The following is a 19,420-nucleotide window of genomic DNA, read 5'->3' on the forward strand; positions in this document are numbered from 1 at the left end:
GGAGGAAAATGGAGCATTTGATGGTTCGATTACTCCCAACTCCAACATTTTATCTACTTCCTCTTTCACTACTGGCTGCGAATGAAAAGGAATAGGATAACCCTTTACTCTTATCGGATTTGTAGTTGACAACTGAATATCATGTTCAACTAAGTTAGTATTTCCAGGAATATCTGTCAGTACATCTGAGAAATTTTCTAACAAATCTACTACTTCCTGCTTACATTCTACTGGTAACTCCGGATTTATCTCTACATCTTTGTACGTTTCTGTACCCTGCTTTATAGGACACAAAACTATATCCTTTTCTACTCTAGTCGAAAACTCATCACTACTTTCATTCGGATCTAATCTGTCATAATCTCTCTGATCCTCCTCTACAATAGCTGCTCCAACCTTACTTAAAATACCCTTATCTGGTATAGACTTACTATCATCCTTCCTTTCACAGTACTGTTTCAGCATGTTTGCATGAAACGTTTTCAACTTTCCGTCTACATCTATCCTGTAATCTAGTCTATTTACTACCTCTACTACTACGTAAGGACCCTTCCAATGTAACAACAACTTATTATGTTTCGTAGGTAACAATACAAGTACCTTACTACCTGCCTTAAACCTCCTATCTCTAGCCTTCCTATTGTAATACTTCTTGTATCTAGCACTACTTTTTGCTAACTGTTGCTGAGCTATCTTACACGTATCCTCCAACTTTTCTTGCAAATCCATAACATACTGGTAAGTGGTTTTAACCTCATCATTCTCCGTCTTACCAGCCCATAACTCTCTTAGCACAGTTATCGGTCCACGGATTGTTCTACCATAAAGTAACTCAAAGGGAGAAAATCCCAAACTTTCTTGCGGAACTTCACGGTAAGCAAACAACATAGCATTCAAATACCTATCCCAATCTCTAGGTCTCTCACTACACATACGCTTCAACATTTGCTTCAAACTACCGTTAAACTTCTCTACTAAACCGTTACACATAGGGTGATACGGTGTTGTAGTTAACTGCCTTAATGACAATAACCTACTTACTTCTGCCATAAGTTCTGACGTAAACTGCGATCCACAATCGGTAAGCATCTCCTCTGGCATTCCTAATCTACTATACATATCTACTAATGCCTCTGCTACTCTTTCAGTTTCAATACTAGTTAGTGCTATGGCTTCTGGATATCTAGTAGCATAATCTACCATAGTCAAAATGTACCTGTTTTTCCTATCAGTCATAGGTTCGATCGGACCAACGATATCGACAGCAACTCTCTTAAACGGAGTATCAATCAAAGGCATTTTTCCTAACGGAACTTTACTTACTCTACCCTTAGCTATAGTACGTTGACAAATACTACATGACTGACAGTACCTCCTAACCTCTGCCATTACTCCTGGCCAGTAAAATTCGCCTAATACCCTATCACTAGTTTTCCTTATACCTAAATGGCCTGACAGTAACGAATCATGTGCAACTTTCATCACAGTTTCTCTAAGACATTTAGGTACAATCAACTGTCTACTTTTGTCTAAATTCTGGGCGGTATACTCTCTATATAACAATCTATTCCTTATCTCAAACCTAACTGAACCTTTACCTCTACACTGCTTAATCGTACCTTCCTCAGCCTTCTTTCTACACAAATCTAAAGTGCTATCTTTCTGTTGCTTTTCTAAGAACTCCTCTCTAGATATCTCTAAAATCTGAGACGGAACTTTAAGCTTTACTTGCTTCTTAACTTTGGCTTGCGCCCTAGTTTCTACTCCTGACGCTAAACTACTAAACTGAGGTTCTACAGCTCCCTCTACATTACCAATTATAACATCATTGGTAGGATTACCTACAACCAACGCCTCTACCATACCCTTGAAATACGGACAATCAATATTTATTCTAGCTACATCTAGCCTATGTTCACTCCCATCTATGTACTTACATCTACGGGTTTTCTCTAAAAACTGACTTGCTTCTACTAAGTCCCGTTTCACTATCACACATGTACAACCTGTATCTCGCATAGCGATTACATCCCTACCATTACAAGTACCGGGTTTTGTAGGACATGTACTTACACTAAGCATACCTAACTCCTCTACATCACTTAGTTCTATAATACTATTTCCACTCTCTGACCTACTTGACTTACTCCTATCTCTATCTCTATTTCTTCCTCTACCTCTACTCCTAGATCGGTCACGGCCTCTACCTCTATTTCTATTTTCCTTACTATTTCTATTCTCCCCTTTACTACTTTCCTGTTCCTGCTCTACCTCTAACTCTGCTGCTGCATTAGCACTGTTACCGCCGTACTTTCCACTCCTACAGTAATATGAACTATGCCCTATTCGACCACACTTATAACACTTCAGTACACCAAAGGGTTGATAACCTCTACCTCTATTAGCAACATTGCTACTACCTCTATTACTAGTGCCTACATTACGACTACTAGGATACTGTCTCTGAGGTATTTCATATGGTTTATAGCTCCGGTCCTTATTGGTTCGATTCACGACATACTTGGGACCTCCTCGAGTCTTTGCAAACAAATCTGCATCTTCTGCTACATCCTTAGCTTTAACTAACCTCTTACTACTCAAATTCTGGTATAGTTCTCTATTACATACATCTAAAAATTGGTCCCTAAGAATAAAATCTAACAATCCTTCGTACGTTTTCTCTACCTTACTCAATCTAAGCCAACCATCTAAATATCTACTTATTCAGGCTAGAAACATCACAAAGGTCTCATTATCACGAGGCCTCTCAGTTCTAAACTTTTTCTTATAGCCATCGTCAGTGAGTTCGAACTGACGTAGCAAAGCGGCTTTCAGTTTATCATAATCCTTCCTATCTTCCAACGGAAGCCTATCAAAAACCTCTCTTGCCGTACCCTTTAGAAGGAACGGTAAGTTAAGTGACCATATCTCTTTATCCAATCCTGCGCAACAGCGTACGTTTCGTACACATTCAAGTACGCATCCATGGAATCAATTTTCTCATCAAAGGGAGACATCTTAACCTTTACCTTTTTCTTACTCATCTTTTCTAAGTCTGTCTTAAACTTATGCTCTGTTTCTAATTTCCTACTTTCTGCTTCCTCCTTCTCTGTTTCTAACTTTCTAGCTAACATTAACTTATCCTTTTCCATTTCTAACTTATCCTGTTCTAACTTACGTTCATATTCTATCTTTTCCTTCTGCAACCTAGCCTCTAACTCTAATTTTTCCTTCTCTGCCTCTAATCTTTCTCTCTTTCTTTCTCTCTCTGCTTCTACTCTTAATCTTTCTGCTTCTAAACTACTTTGTCGTTCATATTCTATCTTTTCTTTCTGCAATCTAGCTTCTAACTCTAACCTATCTTTCTCTGCTTCTAATTTACTATGTCTTTCATCACGTTCCCTAGCCTGCTCTTCCTTAACAAAGTTACGTAACTCCTCTCCTTCATAACCTAACTCTTTTCCTACCTTCGTTAGCTCTACTACACTAGTCATGATTACACTACGTTAACACTATATAACACTACAGTACAACAGCTACTATAACAACCTGAGACACTAGTTAAACAAACGTGAGGGAATACTAGACTACACTAGTTTACACTAAGGCTATACAGTTACCACTGAAGCCAAAACAAAGTACTATACACTACGTATATACTACACAAAACGTCCTCACTAAAATAATAATACACTAAGTTGCGCAACAGTACTATGTGTCAATCAAGGTTGCATAGGCAACAAGCAACAAAGTACAGTGACAGTAGGCTGCAACAATACCCTAGCCTTATCAAATATCAATCAACTGTAACTAGTGTTAACACTTTAGTGTAACAAATAAAACAAATATAAATCAAAGTGTTTTATCCTAAGATAAAGTATAGGTATAACACAACTGTGTAGCACTAAAACTTAAAAGTAGGTAAAAGTATATGCCAGTAAACAAGCTTGCTAACACACACAAATTAAAAAAAATACTGTATCTGGTATGTATACAGTACACTAATACAAAATAGGATCACTGGGAGAAGTAGGGCGACGCACAATTAAGAGTGAGTAGGATAACTCTCATTGTCAAGGGCGGTCACTCTCAGCACAAATATATGGTGGCTTAATCATAGAGTGACACAAAATAAATCCAAAAGAAAAATAAAAGGAACGAACTCACCCCAGAATCCAAGTGTCGTAAACAACTGTCTATCAGTCTGTGACCACAAAAGCTGGTTAGCTGAAGCTACGGATCTGTCTTGTCTTGTCTGAGGTAAGACGTCACTCTGAAAAACGAATAAAACTGTTATATGTGTAACAATAGAACAAAACAAGAGGAATCTTTACAAATTATTGCTGCAGTTAAATGGGTGTTAATAATGTTCGAATAGCTACTGTGTCTGGTCGACCAATCCCACTTCTGACACCATTGTGACAGGAAAGGCCGTACCGGCGACAGTAACCATCAGAACAAATCAACACCCTTTACAATATTTACAAATTTATTTACAAAAGATGATTATTAACAATGAATAGATATGAAAAGAAAAAAAAACTGATTATAAGAAAGAAAAAAAAAAGTTCAGTATCTCTAGATACAAAAGTTCTTATAGTCCATTCTAATCTGACGTGACACAGGTCTTTAATGTAATTGTGAGCTTTAAGTAGCACAAACAAAACAGATTTCTAAATTCAGTCCCTTTAAACCGTGAATACGTTGATTCCGTGTTGGCTCCCTATGGTGGTAGGTGATTGCATCCCTGAGCTGACTTCAGAGGATAACAAAAATCATCGTCTTTGCGGTTTACGGCACAACCATGGGACGAAAGCTCTGCGCTGGGAATATCACATCCAGGCGAGTGAAGACAAGTGAACCTCGGGCAGTGTACTTCCGGGTTATGACATCACCAGGAAAAATCGTCTGGCGGAAGAAGCTAAAATATATAACATATGGTAAGCACCATAGCAAAACAAATAAGTCAGGGCATAAAACTGCTCCTTTGGGTACACCATACCTCCGTAGGCTCCCATAAATAATACGTGCTACTTATACAAAACATACGTGCTACTAAGTTCAGACGTCACATGATTAAAATACGTCACTTATTACTTCCATTATTACAAAAATTACTTACTTAAAAGACTAAAGTTAAAGTATGAGAAAAATATGAAAAGTATATGATGAAACATTATAGATACGGACATGATAAACTGCAGCTATTATTTACAACTACAAATTAACAAAATTCAATGTAAATCAAACGTTATATGATAGTTGGCATCCATATAATACCTAATGCCATACACTAAAACGGACATTGTATGTGTATGCAATAGACTGTCACACAATTTCATATTACAATAATATATACATGGTACTAGACTTGCCATATAAATTTATACATAACAATACAATGCAGTAATGGCGTTCCATAATAACGAAATGTTTGACATAAGTTTTTGAAACAAAGTACTTTATAAATATCATGTTACAAATTTCAGTACAAATTTTACATCGTATATAAATGAAACATTTTAGATTCCTCTTTCGAAATAATTTACAAAAGTCTGAAAAATTTAATAAATCATCCTGACATACCGAAACTAGCTAAAATCATGTGCCAAAAAGTAAATGTTACAGAATTCTGTAGAATGAACAAAAATTTATCAAATAAAAATCGTAATGCAAAAATCATACAAAAATCTAACAAATAAATTTCTTACCTCGATCGAGCATAAATTTCTAGCAAGAAAATAATTCAGACATAGATTCGTCTATAAAGTCGTAAGGTGGTGTGCGCAAGGCATATCTAGTCCAGTCTATTTAAAGGATAATGTCCCGCCAAATACTAAATTTCATGGGATTCACGGCTAAGCCGTGAGCTATGACTATTGTCATTTTCACGGGATTCACGATATAGCCGGGGAATCTAACTACTTTGGCGCGAATTTAAATTGACAATTTGAGGCCCATTATAGTGGTTGTGGGGATAAAAACACGAATTACTGAAGTTTATAAAATATCAACTTTCTTATTACTGAACAGAATTCAATGAAATTTACATGGAAATTTAAGTAATGAAATACAGAAAAACATGAGAGGTATTTCATGCGTGAAATCTGACATTTACCTCAATAACTCAAAAATTTACAAAAAGATGATGCAATACCTGCATTTACACTACAGATAAAATAAGGCCCGTATGTCAATTTGTGACAAACATCAACTTTGAATGTCTCATTGTCGCTATAGATTTTGGCATTAAATGTTACAGTAAAAGTGTGTCGTTGTTCATTGTCGGGTGTCGGGTGTCGGGTGTCGTGGTGATTGCCATGTGTTGCCCTAAGAACGCGACACACGACATTCAACGGGTCACACGATAATATACAACGACACTCGACATATCGTGCAAATGTCTTGGAATTGTCGACTGTCGACTTAAATTGCTTAACCACGACACACGACAATGAACGCGACACGCGAAAACACGATAGTCTATCGTGCAAATATCGCAGAATTGTTGCGTGTCGAGGTAATTTTAGGCATTTTATATAGATAAGGACAGAGAAAAAACACATGGGATGATGGCATTATAAATCACGGTCTTGATCTGTCAAAATTAAATATGAAATTTATCTTAAACGGAAGAATTAGGTAAAAGAAATACTGAACATGAGTAACGTTTTTGCACCCAAGGATTCGGAACAATAAGTATTTCATACATTAGGTAAAATGTGCACATGTTCTCTTTATTCTACATAGATAATCTGACAAAAAATGATGATCGGCTTTGGGAATAGATTTTTGTAAAGTTTTGCGGACACAACATACGTCTCATTGAAGTTTCAATCTACTGCACTAATATAACTATTATCATTTAAGAAATAATGAATAGCAGATCCATGATTCAACATCTCAAAATAATACAATAAGGTTATACGCGTGCTGAATAATTTCACAAGAGAGTAGCCCGAAAGAATTATACACGCAACGTGTACCCGATTCGTTTTGTTAGATATGTCTAAAGACTGTTCTGTTGTATATAATTTCGATTTAATACATATTTTGTGCAAACGATTACATGAAAGAAGGAAGCGTTATTTCATGCCAAATATAGTAGGTCGACGTACAGTGTTTTAACTGTGTTAAGATACACCAATTAACCCGTCCCGCGAAATAACTAAGGAATGCAAAAGCGTCCGGATGATTATGTGAATTAAGTGTAACAAATATATGTTATATCGTTTCAATTCTGAAAGGTCTTTTATATTATATAAAGCAGCGGATCAAACATAACACTCTTTCTAGGCGCCTATATGTCGACGTGACGTCAGATTTCCGAATTTTGAAAGATGTTTTAAAATTTCTTTATCGTTTCGTACAAGTTCCTTATCAAAAACATAGTTTTAAACATGAGAATTTTTGTATGATGATTAGATGTTCTTAAATATCCATATCTATTTATTCCATTAACTCAAATAAATGACCGTCTGAATCTCTACATCCATGATAGGTCCAAATAAATATTTATATGATTTATCCGTTGCTATCTATTTTGTTATGCGGTAAGTACTTTACTATATTATTTGATCATACATAAGAAGATGCTCCTTTGTGATGGCAATAGAAATGAAGAAATCACTAGCCAGTCCTTTTTCATTTTTTTAACCGCGTTCAAAGTACATGTATCTAGAATTAAAAACTACTGGTCATTATCAGATTATAATTTTTCTTTTGAATTTCATATACTGATTAAGGCTTAGTTGAACGCGGATATTTAGTGCTTTTCTCCCATTTTGAGTCTCTGCAATTAATGTTCATATTAGAGATTTTCAGCTTACTTCGACGCGTACTGCGGACCACAGACTACGGACTTACTATAGGGGTTTTCTCAAACTGTATATGAGGAAGTTATGCATAATTGAACAGTTGCATATTTAGCATCCGGTTTTAATGCCGTAATACTGTTTTCATTCAAAATATCTGAGGAAAGATAGCTATAAGATTTATCAATATCCGTTTTATTGTATATGAATTACCAATATATTTTGTCTTACAAACTTTTTTAACAGTGTGGGCGCAATTTTAAAATTTTACATCCTTTTACTTTTTATATCGCTTTTTGATTAATGTCTTTCGACTACCGTATTAATGAACAAGAAGCTAGAGGATCTGTATCGCAAACTTGTTCTTTTTTATTTGAAGTGCTGGAGCTTATTTATATGATTGCTGTCAATTTCGTGAGGCTTTAGCAAGTATTCTCTAGCAGTAAAAACGGCTGTTGATTCAACGATCAACATGCCCTATAAACCAGAATTTGAAACAATGACCTTCTGGTGAGGAGACAGACAATCTTCCCCTGCGCCACAAGATGTTCACCCGACCCATATGCGTAGGGGATCACAACAACATTTTTGGTACCTAAAATGTATATAGTGTATATTGAGCATGGGGTTTCGTATTGTAGCACGCGCGACGCTGAAATGCAATTGTACGACGCACAAATTGGAATATGCACGGTACGATGCGTGACATTGTAATACACCGCGGTAAAAAAAAATGTCGCGCGTGGTATTATATATTCTTAACTATTTCAAACCCTACAAATTCAGTTTTATACGATACTGAATTCATTCAGTATTCCCGGTCACCCTATCATGATATTCATGATGGCTACATTTTGAATTTTTAAACCAATATAGACCTTGAGTTTTCATGAGTTTAAATCTTTGTTCAAGTTCCCTGAAGACAAGTATCTACATGTACACATATCATTTTTGCATGTATTCGACTTAAAAGGCTTTGTCAATAATGATAAAAGGCTAGTCTCGACTTCTAAGCTTGTATCAAATGAGCACACAGAATTGCTCAAATGGCGTCATAGGGGTTGATTAAGTCAAAAATACAATTTTGTTGACTATTCTATGCATTTACTGGCCATAAAACATTTTTGGAATATAATCGGAATTTTGACCTTGGACGCTTCCCAGGCCCTATCTTCACAAAACAATTTTAGGTCTCATCTGGGTTTTAGATTGAAATGTTGACAGCTAGTTTTAATGGTACTTAAAGATTAAATTCCACTTGAGACTGACAATCCATACTGAATAGTCATTTGAAAATAGTCATGAATTTAAATATTAAATTGTAACATGCAATATTGATATCAATGACAATGTTTCATTATCAAACTCGGCTGGGACTCAAGATGTTTTGAAAACAGAAGCCCAGGAATTCAGTCTTGGCGTGATCTCAGTCATCAAGATCGAGCCTGCCTCGATCATTTTTCAAAATCTGATATCAGATTATGTTTATATGAAGATGATATTCTTTTTTTTAATTTTCAAACATGCTGATACATAACTAATACAGGATGTTGCCGCTAAATTATGGTAATATATCGGATCTCGTTTCGACGGGGATGAAAGATGCATGTATGAGAACTTCCCGTATGTTTTGACAAAGTGTTGAACTAAATCATTTAGGATAGTCCATTAAAGGTGGATAATCAGATTTTGGCTAAGTAAGGATTTGTTTTAAACTTTAACATCTGATCATTTACACTCATTTATGTTCAGTTAGCGCTTAATACAAGTTAGGTTTTCACTGGAGATATTTTTAATAATTGGTTTTCCTATTGCAGTTGCCCAACCAAGATCGAGTTATTTTATCATAAGTATAAATGTGATAAACATACTTTACCAAAGAAAATGTATAACTAACCGATATATTGTATTATATTCGTAAAATAATTGCATTTACAATTACATATATAGATTGAATTCATTAGAAATGCAAGTTTGAAAAATTATTATTACCTCCCTTTGCCTATCTTGGTTGCGCAACCAAGTTAGAATGGAAAAAAAATGAAATTCAGAAGCTACATGCATTTTAAAACCCACCTTATGATTCAGATTGTTAAATATTTGGTATATCTATCCAATGCGAATGTAAAACTCGGAATTATATGGAAATAAAAAGAAATACCAAGCATTTTAAATATTTTCATATTAAAGGGGAGTAATTACAATTTTTTATGAAAATCAATAAAGTATACATTTCTAACAGGGATCTACCTCTAAGTAATGGGTATTTTTGTTTCTTAAATAAATCTCTAACAGAATATACAAAAAGTAAAAAATGTCACTAAATTTTGCTTAAATGTGATTGACCACCTTTAAAACTTCTCATGATTTTATGTAACATTCTACATTTATCAAAAATTAAATTGAAAAACAATGACTTTTTCCATACAGAAGTCTACGAGAACACGGGTATTTATACTATGCAACAAAAAATAAACGGACGTTTGTTTTATTCAGAATGTATCAATTTTTTCACAATAATATTTTGTACTGCTTTTTTTTTCTTATGTTTTTGCTAGTCTAGGAATCGTATGGACGGACACAATATAAAACAAAACTGTTTTTATAGGAATCGCCGTTATCTTCAAATCCATGTTTCAAGTTGCACCTTTTAATGCATGAACATATTAAGGTGAAGTATTGTCGTTGCACTGTGGGTTCCAAGTTGTTCCAGTCGCGCGGAAGAAATGTTAAAGCATACGGGTATTTGAAGAACATTCTTAAGGCAAGTAAAATGCGACAGGGTATTAATGGGTGGACGGATAGCTCAATGGATTGCACACTGGCCTTCCAATCCTGAGGTCGGGGGTTCGATCCCCGGCAGCTTCTCGGGAATTTTCAGAAACGCTTTTCAGTGTTTCCCACCCAGCTAGAGGTGTACTGGTCAGGAACCCAGGCAATCCTTGCGTGTATCAGTGCTATACACTGGGCACGTTAAAGAACCAGACTGTCTATTCGCAACGAGCTAGGCTAAGTTAGCCGGACAAGCCTGTATCTGATTTCTGATCTCTCTGTGGGGGCTTTGTCTCACTCTGTCCCTCTGGTCAGATCGCTCTGTGTCTGTACTAGTAGAGGATGATTTCGCGCCCTGTGTGGCTGCAGTTGCTGTAAAGCGCCTTTGAACGTGTTTATCATGAAAAGGGCGCTATATAAATCTGGTATAATAATAATAAGCTGAATCTAGAGGCATCCTACATGTAGACATTAATGTAGCCGACTCGTTTAAATGTGACATGAACTAAAAGTAATAGAATATGACATCTGAAAATTGCGATTACATGATTGTGTTAAATGTAGCCTGTTCACTATCCATATATTTTCAAACGTCTGTATTGCATTAGCAGACGGTTATATCACACTAAATAAATTTCTACAATGAAGGCAAAAGTTACTACACATATAGGTAAAAGAAACATATAAACCATAGGTATCTTTTTTCCTGCGAACCTTTAAATATTTTGAGAAAACCCCTACTGTAAATACGCAGTCCGCTGTCAGCAGTCCGCGTGGAAGTAAGTTGAAAATCTCTATTACAAGGCAATGCGATCCCAGCGTTCATTACACTATATATATTTTAAAATCTCTTTCATCGGATCATTCTTGCATAGTTTTGTGAAACGTTTTGCATTTAGCAAATGTATGTGATTACATGAATTAACTGTCAGCTTTTAGCAGTAAACATTTTTGAAAAAGCTTGATTCAGTATTGTATCTGATACATATTTTGAAGACTACTTAAATTTCATTTCCGAAGTATATGAGTCGTGCCATGGGAAAACCAACATAGTGGCTTTGCGACCAGCATGGATCCAGACCAGCCTGCGCATCCGCGCAGTCTGGTCAGGATACATGCTGTTCGCTTTCAAAGCCTATTGTAATTAGAGAAACCGTTAGCGAACAGCATGGATCCTGACCAGACTGCGCGGATGCGCAGGCTGGTCTGGATCCATGCTGGTCGCAAAGCCACTATGTTGGTTTTCCCATGGCATGGCTCATATGAATCATGAAATTATATCAATATATGTAAATCTGGTACAAAAAACTGACAAAAACATTCGTTGGTAATTCACAATGATAAAGACCAGTAAAATGTCATCTACATTAAAGCTGGTGAACATCTATAATGAACTGCAAACGAATGACAAATGTGAAATATTTACGCTGTAGGAGGCCTGATTACCAGCAGCAGACAGATCTTGAATACATATTTATGTACATATACTGTACAGACCAGAAATTGTTACGGATGTATGTGTGACCACTCAGCCTAAAAAGTAATTTATGGGTAAATAGTGTGGTTTTCTTTTTATCATACCATTACGCTTTAATGTAGGAAATATTTCTTCATTCTACATCTTTTAAAGTAGATCAATCAAATATGTATTTCTTAATTCTGAAAGTTATTGTTTTTAGCAAAAATAACTATATTTCCCTTTCATATATAACATAACTTTTAGCTCAACTGGTCACTTTCCTTGACTATTGAAATACTTTACTAGAGCTGTCATAAATGTGATTCATGCATTCACCTGGACTACGTTGACATATAGAGCAAGAAGTTAAAGAGCACTTTTTAAATAAAATCCCTTATGAACCATTAGGTATTAATATTGATTATTGTTGAAAGTTTGAATAAATTATATGAAATATAATAAATGAGGAATTCAGGTCACAAGCATTTTTCTTTATATCATATAGACTGCCAGCTATATTTCATAAACGGCGTTCCATAAATGCAATAAGCCAATCGCATATCGGTAAAAAGTCACCCAGTTTCCATGTGCTACACTACTTGTTGCATTCCAATATACCTGCGGCCTCTATGCCGCAGGTAATTATGCGCGTGCAACAAAAATGCCTAATCATTACAGTGTTTTCACTTAGAGTAATATTTTGAGTCCTGTACGATTAGTATTAATCGCGACATATACCAATCTGTTCCGCAATGTCTCAAGTTTATTCTAAGTCATGTCGCCAGTCTGAATTCTGAATTCTGCGACTGGACAGAGTTATGACCTCATCAAAATAGCGGCCAATTTTAAAAGTTAAAATTATCATCTTCTTCAACTGATTAATGGGAGTTGTTTGTTTTTGCATGGAGGTATTTACCTCCATGGTTTTTGAAGCTCAAGTGTTGGTTTTTTTTTTTTTTTTTTTTTTTTTTTTTTTTTTTTTTGGTTTGTTTTTTTTTTGGGGGGGGGGGGGGGGGGTGGGGGTGTTTATTTTGTAATTTACATTGTCAAGTACATAATATTTAGTATTTTGTTATTTTGATTAAAAGAAACGTCATGTTTACAATATTCTAATATGCTTGTCTCTGTAAAAAAACACTCTTATGCTAGAATAACGTCACGTTAACGTGCGGTAAAGTCAAAGATTTTGTTGCGATAAAGATAGAGCGCTTCTATATTTTATCTATTATGGATCAAGGGCATATTAGAATCGAAATGATTTATAGCAAAACCGTGTTTTAACACTAATTATACACTCGGGCGGTAATACGTCGTACAAATAATTTCACTCGGGCTGCTCCCAAGTGATATTATTACGCCCGTCGTATAACCGCCTATCGTTTATAAAGAGTGTTAAAACACTCTTTGCATTAAATTATTTCTTAATTAAAAGGTATATTATACCCAAATTTCATATTTGAATGATTGAGCACAATTATCGCATATTATTTACGGAATGATAAAATAAACATGTTTGTGAGTAGGAACGGTAGTGTGTAATGTCTGAATACTACATACTAATTAATGTGTAAGTAAATATAGTTAAATATGTAACACAACCAGTCTCTCTGATAACAGACGACTACACGATAGTTAGTTAACATTTAGAGCTTAGAATTGTACATTGTACATTTATATATCAAAGTGACTATATAACATTGCTGACTTCTTTCATATTATTAGAGATACTGATGTCTAACAGTAAAAATGCTGAAACATTTTCTTTACAATCCACAAAAATCAATGAATGTAATCAATTTAACTCTATCCGTTGTAACATTCAAGTTATAAAATTCTTAATATTTTGCTTAGTTTCCGCCAGAATTGTGAAGTTTTTTTTTTGCATAGAATTACTTTCCTAAACTGAAAATTTAAAAAAAAGAGATAAAATATGTTTTATCAAAACTTTAATTTAAACTTTTAATTGTCTTACCCGTATTCTCTTTATGGGAACGTCATTTTCGCTGTTGCTATCAAGTATAATAACATATACATCCTCGTAACCACCATTTTTAAGAATTATTGCAAATGTTTCCCATGTCAACAATAATATAACCAACAGCCTCACTGACACCATTTTTTAAGATTTATACTTTCCAGATAGACATAAACGAACCGTGAACAATTACAAAATATCTGGCACCGAAACACTTACGTTATAGCTCGCAGAAATGTTAAATCATATTTTTGAGATGTTTATGATAACAGTACTGTAATATTTTCAACAACTGAAGTATATATTCAGTTTCGTGAGAAATAAAACATTAGTTGAATAGCAGGTGTTTAAAGGCCAACATAGGGACTATTTTGTTTCCTCGCCAGTGTACCTTTCAGTAAAAAGTCTGGTTTCTGTTTCCTCATTGTGTTATTGCATACTCACGAACTTTTATGTTCAATTAAAAAATCTTTATTGAATAAATTTATTGGGTATAAATGATTTTTAATACAAAGGCTGAAAATAAAATTATGCTAATTATGGTAGCCGTGTGCCAAATTGTCTTTACATAGGTATTTCAACTATAGGAGTTCATATTTTTCTGAACTTACTTTTTAAATTGCAAAACATGAAAAATGTTGGGAAACTATACTATATAAGCTTTACATAGCATTTAGTTAATAGTTTCTTTCAGTTATCACAATTAACCTACAAATCTTTGTAAAACGATGCTTTGTAACAAAGTAGCTTTGTATCTGTCTGTAGATAATTATATCCTCTTGGCATTTATTTACATTATTTTAATGAAAAATACAAAAGTATCTTCTTTTTTTGTGAGAAATGTTTGTAAAAGATTAAAACAAGCGATTTCAGTGTATTAAAAGTTTTTTTGATGCACTTAGTCAAGCTCTATATTATGCCCTCTGCTAAATCCACGCACTTTGCACTTTGTATCATAGCTATTTAAACAGATGCTGTGAAACAGAAGAAAGTTACATATTCCAATGTTTTCTTCGTACTTTATTAACTCTAGAAACCGTTCCCTATTTCCCACGTTTCTTTATAGGAAGTATGTTATATTTAATATTTTTCATCAGATTTAGATGTGTTTATCTATAATTCATATAAACATATACTTTTACCAAATACATGTACTGATTTCATGTAAACAAAGACAATTAATCCATTTAAAAGCATATATAATCATTGGATATCGTTGAAGTTCATTTATAAATATAGAACATAACCTGTTCTGTCCTATCTAGTAATGATTCAACACGTTTGGTCAGATTATATTAAAAGCTTATCAAGTAAGTATATACAAAGGTCACTTATACCCTTTTCAGGGCTACCAGGGCAACTCTATTTACGCATGTTACGCATGATGGTAAGTGCCTTTGATCATTTGCCGTGTTATTTCAGGTTAGACAGTTTTTCGGCAGTTTCACATAAATAGCCATCCAGTTAATACAAGGATAGATATCCAGTAAGATAATCCAAATTCCAAGTAAATTACGGCTTGTATTTCACAAGTAAATACAAACAGGCAGAAAAATAATCGGTATTGTACTGTCAATCTGTATTGTGGATGTTGCCAGACCATTTTCATGTATTTATTATCGGGAGCATACACCTTAACTAGAAATCTCCTTATAAGGAAATAAGCGGGTTTATGGTTACGCGGTAAAAATGCACGAGTTTTTCGATAGTAGTAAGAGTTGTCATTCGTGGTTTATTAGACAAGCCGTCAAGTTGTGAAATTTTCGAAAATATTTAAATATTTTCGTTTATTTGTTTAAAAAAAATGTCAACAATTATTATTTCATACCATTTCACATGACTTACAGTATTTAATTTTACCTCCAGATTTACAGTTTGGCAGGTGTTTAAATGGAAGTATAACAATAGTGAAATAAATCATGGACTCTTTTTTCGTCAAATGAAATAAGTTTGGTTTTTCACATGCAATTATACATGTATATTGTTTTGTGCCTAAAGACGTTATTATACGTAATGTAAAAATTGATTTATATTGCAGGAAAATTCCTTCTATATATTTAGTCATGTTTTTGCGTCAAAACTACAAAAACGTTTGTATTTCGCTTCAAAATTGGGTATATATGTCAGGTAGGCAGGAAGGAGCCGCTGGTCTGAGCCTTGGACCCCTTCATTAAATACCTCCCCATCACACGACGGAGTAGGGTTGGATATCCCGCTCGCCGCACACCTGACTTTGGCTTTTTCAGATTATTAACAAGTATGTTTTCATAAAGATATTTTATTAATTAGAAATTTCATTAAAACATTTGTTGGTGAACGAGAAGATGTGTAATATTTTTGACAGTATGGATTCTGACAGTATATCTATTTGTTGGTTGGGATAATAAACGGCTGATCGGGACGGTTTGCCAACGATCCCTCTAGCCTAATTCAATCTTGTGTTATGTTGTTTTTAAAGTGTATGTTCAAAGAGTGTAAATGATTTATGCTCGTTTGATAGTAACGAATTAGAGCATAAATCAATATATATTCATGACTTGACACAGTTCTACAAAAAGCACACAAAAATCCACACTTAGTTCTAACTTTGTTGCAAAAGAAAGTGTGCACTTAGGTTTTCGTCAATTTGATTAAATCATTTCGTCCAAAAGTATTTTATGTTTGGTACCAAAATTTAGGGCAGTTCATAAACAATTTGATGTGCATCGGTTGTTTTCAAACTTTTGACTTTTAAAGGGATTCTTGGCTACTCAAAGACAACAGGGGTCAAAAACAAAAGTTGCAAATTTCTCTTTTTTCAGATTATCAAAATATTACTGCCTGTATTTCGAATTTGTTTTCATTTCTCAAAGACAATGTTAACGTCACGAGGAATGTTATTCCATTCTTGAGTAAGAGCGTTTTGAAGATCATTCAGGTTGTTTATACCGCCTCTCGACCTAACCCTGCGACCAGTTTCGTCCCAGATAGGTTTCATATCTGGCGAGAGGGCATGGCAACATGCTGACGGCGTTTTGGTTGAGGAACTGTTGGGTGATACGTGCTGTATGAGGCCGGGCATTGTCGTGCATGAAAATGGGAGACCCGCGTCGCCGTAAAAATGGCACTACTTCAGGCCACAGAATCTGGTCGATATAACCTTGAGCATTAAGGTTGCCCTGTACAACAACGAAATTGGTTTTCCTGGTCCACATGATTCATCCCAAACCATTATGCTGCCACCACCAAATCTATCCCCTTCTAACACACAACTGTTTGAAAAACGTTCCCCTTTTCGTCTGAAAACACGAACCCTGTCATCATGGTGACTCAATTTGGACCTGGACTCGTCGGAGAAGAGAACCCTAGCCCATTGCCCCCGTCCCCAGCGTAAAAATACGTCTTGCCCACTGCAAACGAGCGGCACGATGACGCAGTGAAAGTATTGGTCCGACGTATGGCCTAAGACGGCGCAAAACAGTGTACATGCTTATACCGTACTGCCTTGCTATAGTTGGCGTTGTTTGATAACGTTGTCTCAGATGTCTATGATGCGGTCCGTTCTAGCGTTTGTCACCCGAGGTCTACCTGATCTATGGCGATCAGCGACACGACCAGTTGGCGCAGACGAATAATGATGTTCCTGTGGCACCCGAACGTCCTGCTGACGTAAGTGCGATGTAACCCCGAGCAAGTATTGTTAATGCTTCAAATATGCTGAGTTTCACTTAGTCGTGGCATTTTATTACAGCTCCGATTTGAAATTTAATATGTTTTTCCTTTCACCAAAGGCATAAGGAAAGTGACAAAACATGTTTTTATAGACATGCACATTTCCCATGGGCATCACCTGCAAATCGTGCAAAAGTACGCTTTCGCTTGTAACCTTAAATCCAACCAGTTCTTATCGTACAGTCTTCGCAAGATCGATAGTACATGCTTCGAGCATAGTATGTTGAGAATTTGAGATCGATACGTTTTTTTTAGAAATGGAGATATTCAACTTTAAAAAGTGCACTCTTTCTTTTGCAACAGAGTATATTATAGCATCGAAATATGCATGAAAAATGTAAACTGATTTTATTTCCGAGTCAGGACATTCTAACGTAGTGGTATTATAATCATTCTGTTTTTAGTTGCCGTGTGTGGATATGTAATTTACTTTACTTTTCAGCATACTTTACAATTCCTGAAAATTGATATATGAGCCGTGCCATGGGAAAATCAACATAGTGGGTATGCGACCAGCATGGATCCAGACCAGCCTGCGCATCTGCGCAGTCTGGTCAGGATCCATGCTGTTCGCTAACAGTTTCTCCAATTCCAATAGGCTTTAAAAGCGAACAGCATGGAGCCTGACCAGACTGCGCGGATGCGCATGCTGGTCTGGATCCATGCTTGTTGCACACCCACTATGTTGGTTTTCCCATGGCACGGCTCATATATGATTCTTGATAATCTTAAAAACAAACCAAGAAATATACGGTTAGGTCATAGTTGTTTGTACATGTGAATCTTGAGAGTAGGTTCTGTCGAATCTTAGTTTATTCCTTGTTTAACATTTGATGATGCGCAATGGAACCACTTGAAATTACAATTCCACATATAAGTTGTTTTCACTTTTCGTTTAAGAACCAGGCAAGCCACAGAGATTCAATAGAGGGTAAAACACATATTCATACTCAAGATATATTTTCAGATTTGATAAGGTTGGTAAATTTATTCTTTATGTTGTGTACGGCTACCTACTTATAAACGTATAATATCCCTGCTTTATTATGTCAGTATATTTGATTTCTTGAGTAAATATATATAAAATCTAATATTAGGACGTACATGTGTTGAAACATTACAGAATGCACCTAGAATAATGATGAAATGAGACGGAAACTGGTCTGTTTAGTATTTGAGGTATTTGATATTTGCGTTCTTTAATATCAGGTTATACAAACACTTTATAAAAAGTAGCATAAAAATCAGGCTGTTATCAAGTTCCCGTGCAATGTTTCTAACTATTTATTTTACTATGACATGGCAATACTAGATTAAAAATGAGATTGTTTATGATCAGATAGCATAACGTGATAACGCAATTGTTGTTCCTCAGTGCTTAGAATCATGTAAAGTAAATCTGACAATGTAACTCTTATAAAGATTCATTTTACCTCTTCCGGTGTCTCAGATCAAATGTTTGTTTTTCTTTAACGCAGAAACATATTTCAAGACAACCTGTTTAAAGCGACATCGTTCCAAGTTCAGACAAAATATCAGACCGTTACTGTTCCGTCGACTTGTGGATCTCCAAACTCATCAAAAAGACTGCCATCTGTAATTGATGTTATAAAATACCTTGGTGAAGCAAATGGAGCTAATTTACTGGGTTACTCCTTATTTTATCTATCATGAACAGTCTGACGCAAG

General features: G+C 35.2%; 1 protein-coding gene across 2 annotated transcripts in view; it reads right to left on the reverse strand.

Annotated features, from left to right (window-relative positions):
• Positions 1 to 14,347, reverse strand: part of LOC123553831 (calcium-activated chloride channel regulator 1-like) — a 38,228-nt gene extending 23,881 nt beyond the window's left edge. Inside the window, exon 1 of one of the 2 annotated variants that reach the window (XM_045343501.2) lies at positions 14,240 to 14,347. Coding sequence is in view for 1 of the 2 variants with exons in the window: in XM_045343500.2 (XP_045199435.2) it covers positions 14,018 to 14,161 (144 nt within the window). In the remaining variant the exon portion in view is untranslated. Of the gene's footprint in view, positions 1 to 14,017 lie in introns of both variants that reach the window. The other variant, XM_045343500.2, reaches the window with a different exon arrangement.
• Positions 14,348 to 19,420: the final 5,073 nt, after the last annotated feature.

Source organism: Mercenaria mercenaria, chromosome 7 (genome assembly GCF_021730395.1).
Source record: "Mercenaria mercenaria strain notata chromosome 7, MADL_Memer_1, whole genome shotgun sequence".
Taxonomy (NCBI): domain Eukaryota; kingdom Metazoa; phylum Mollusca; class Bivalvia; order Venerida; family Veneridae; genus Mercenaria; species Mercenaria mercenaria.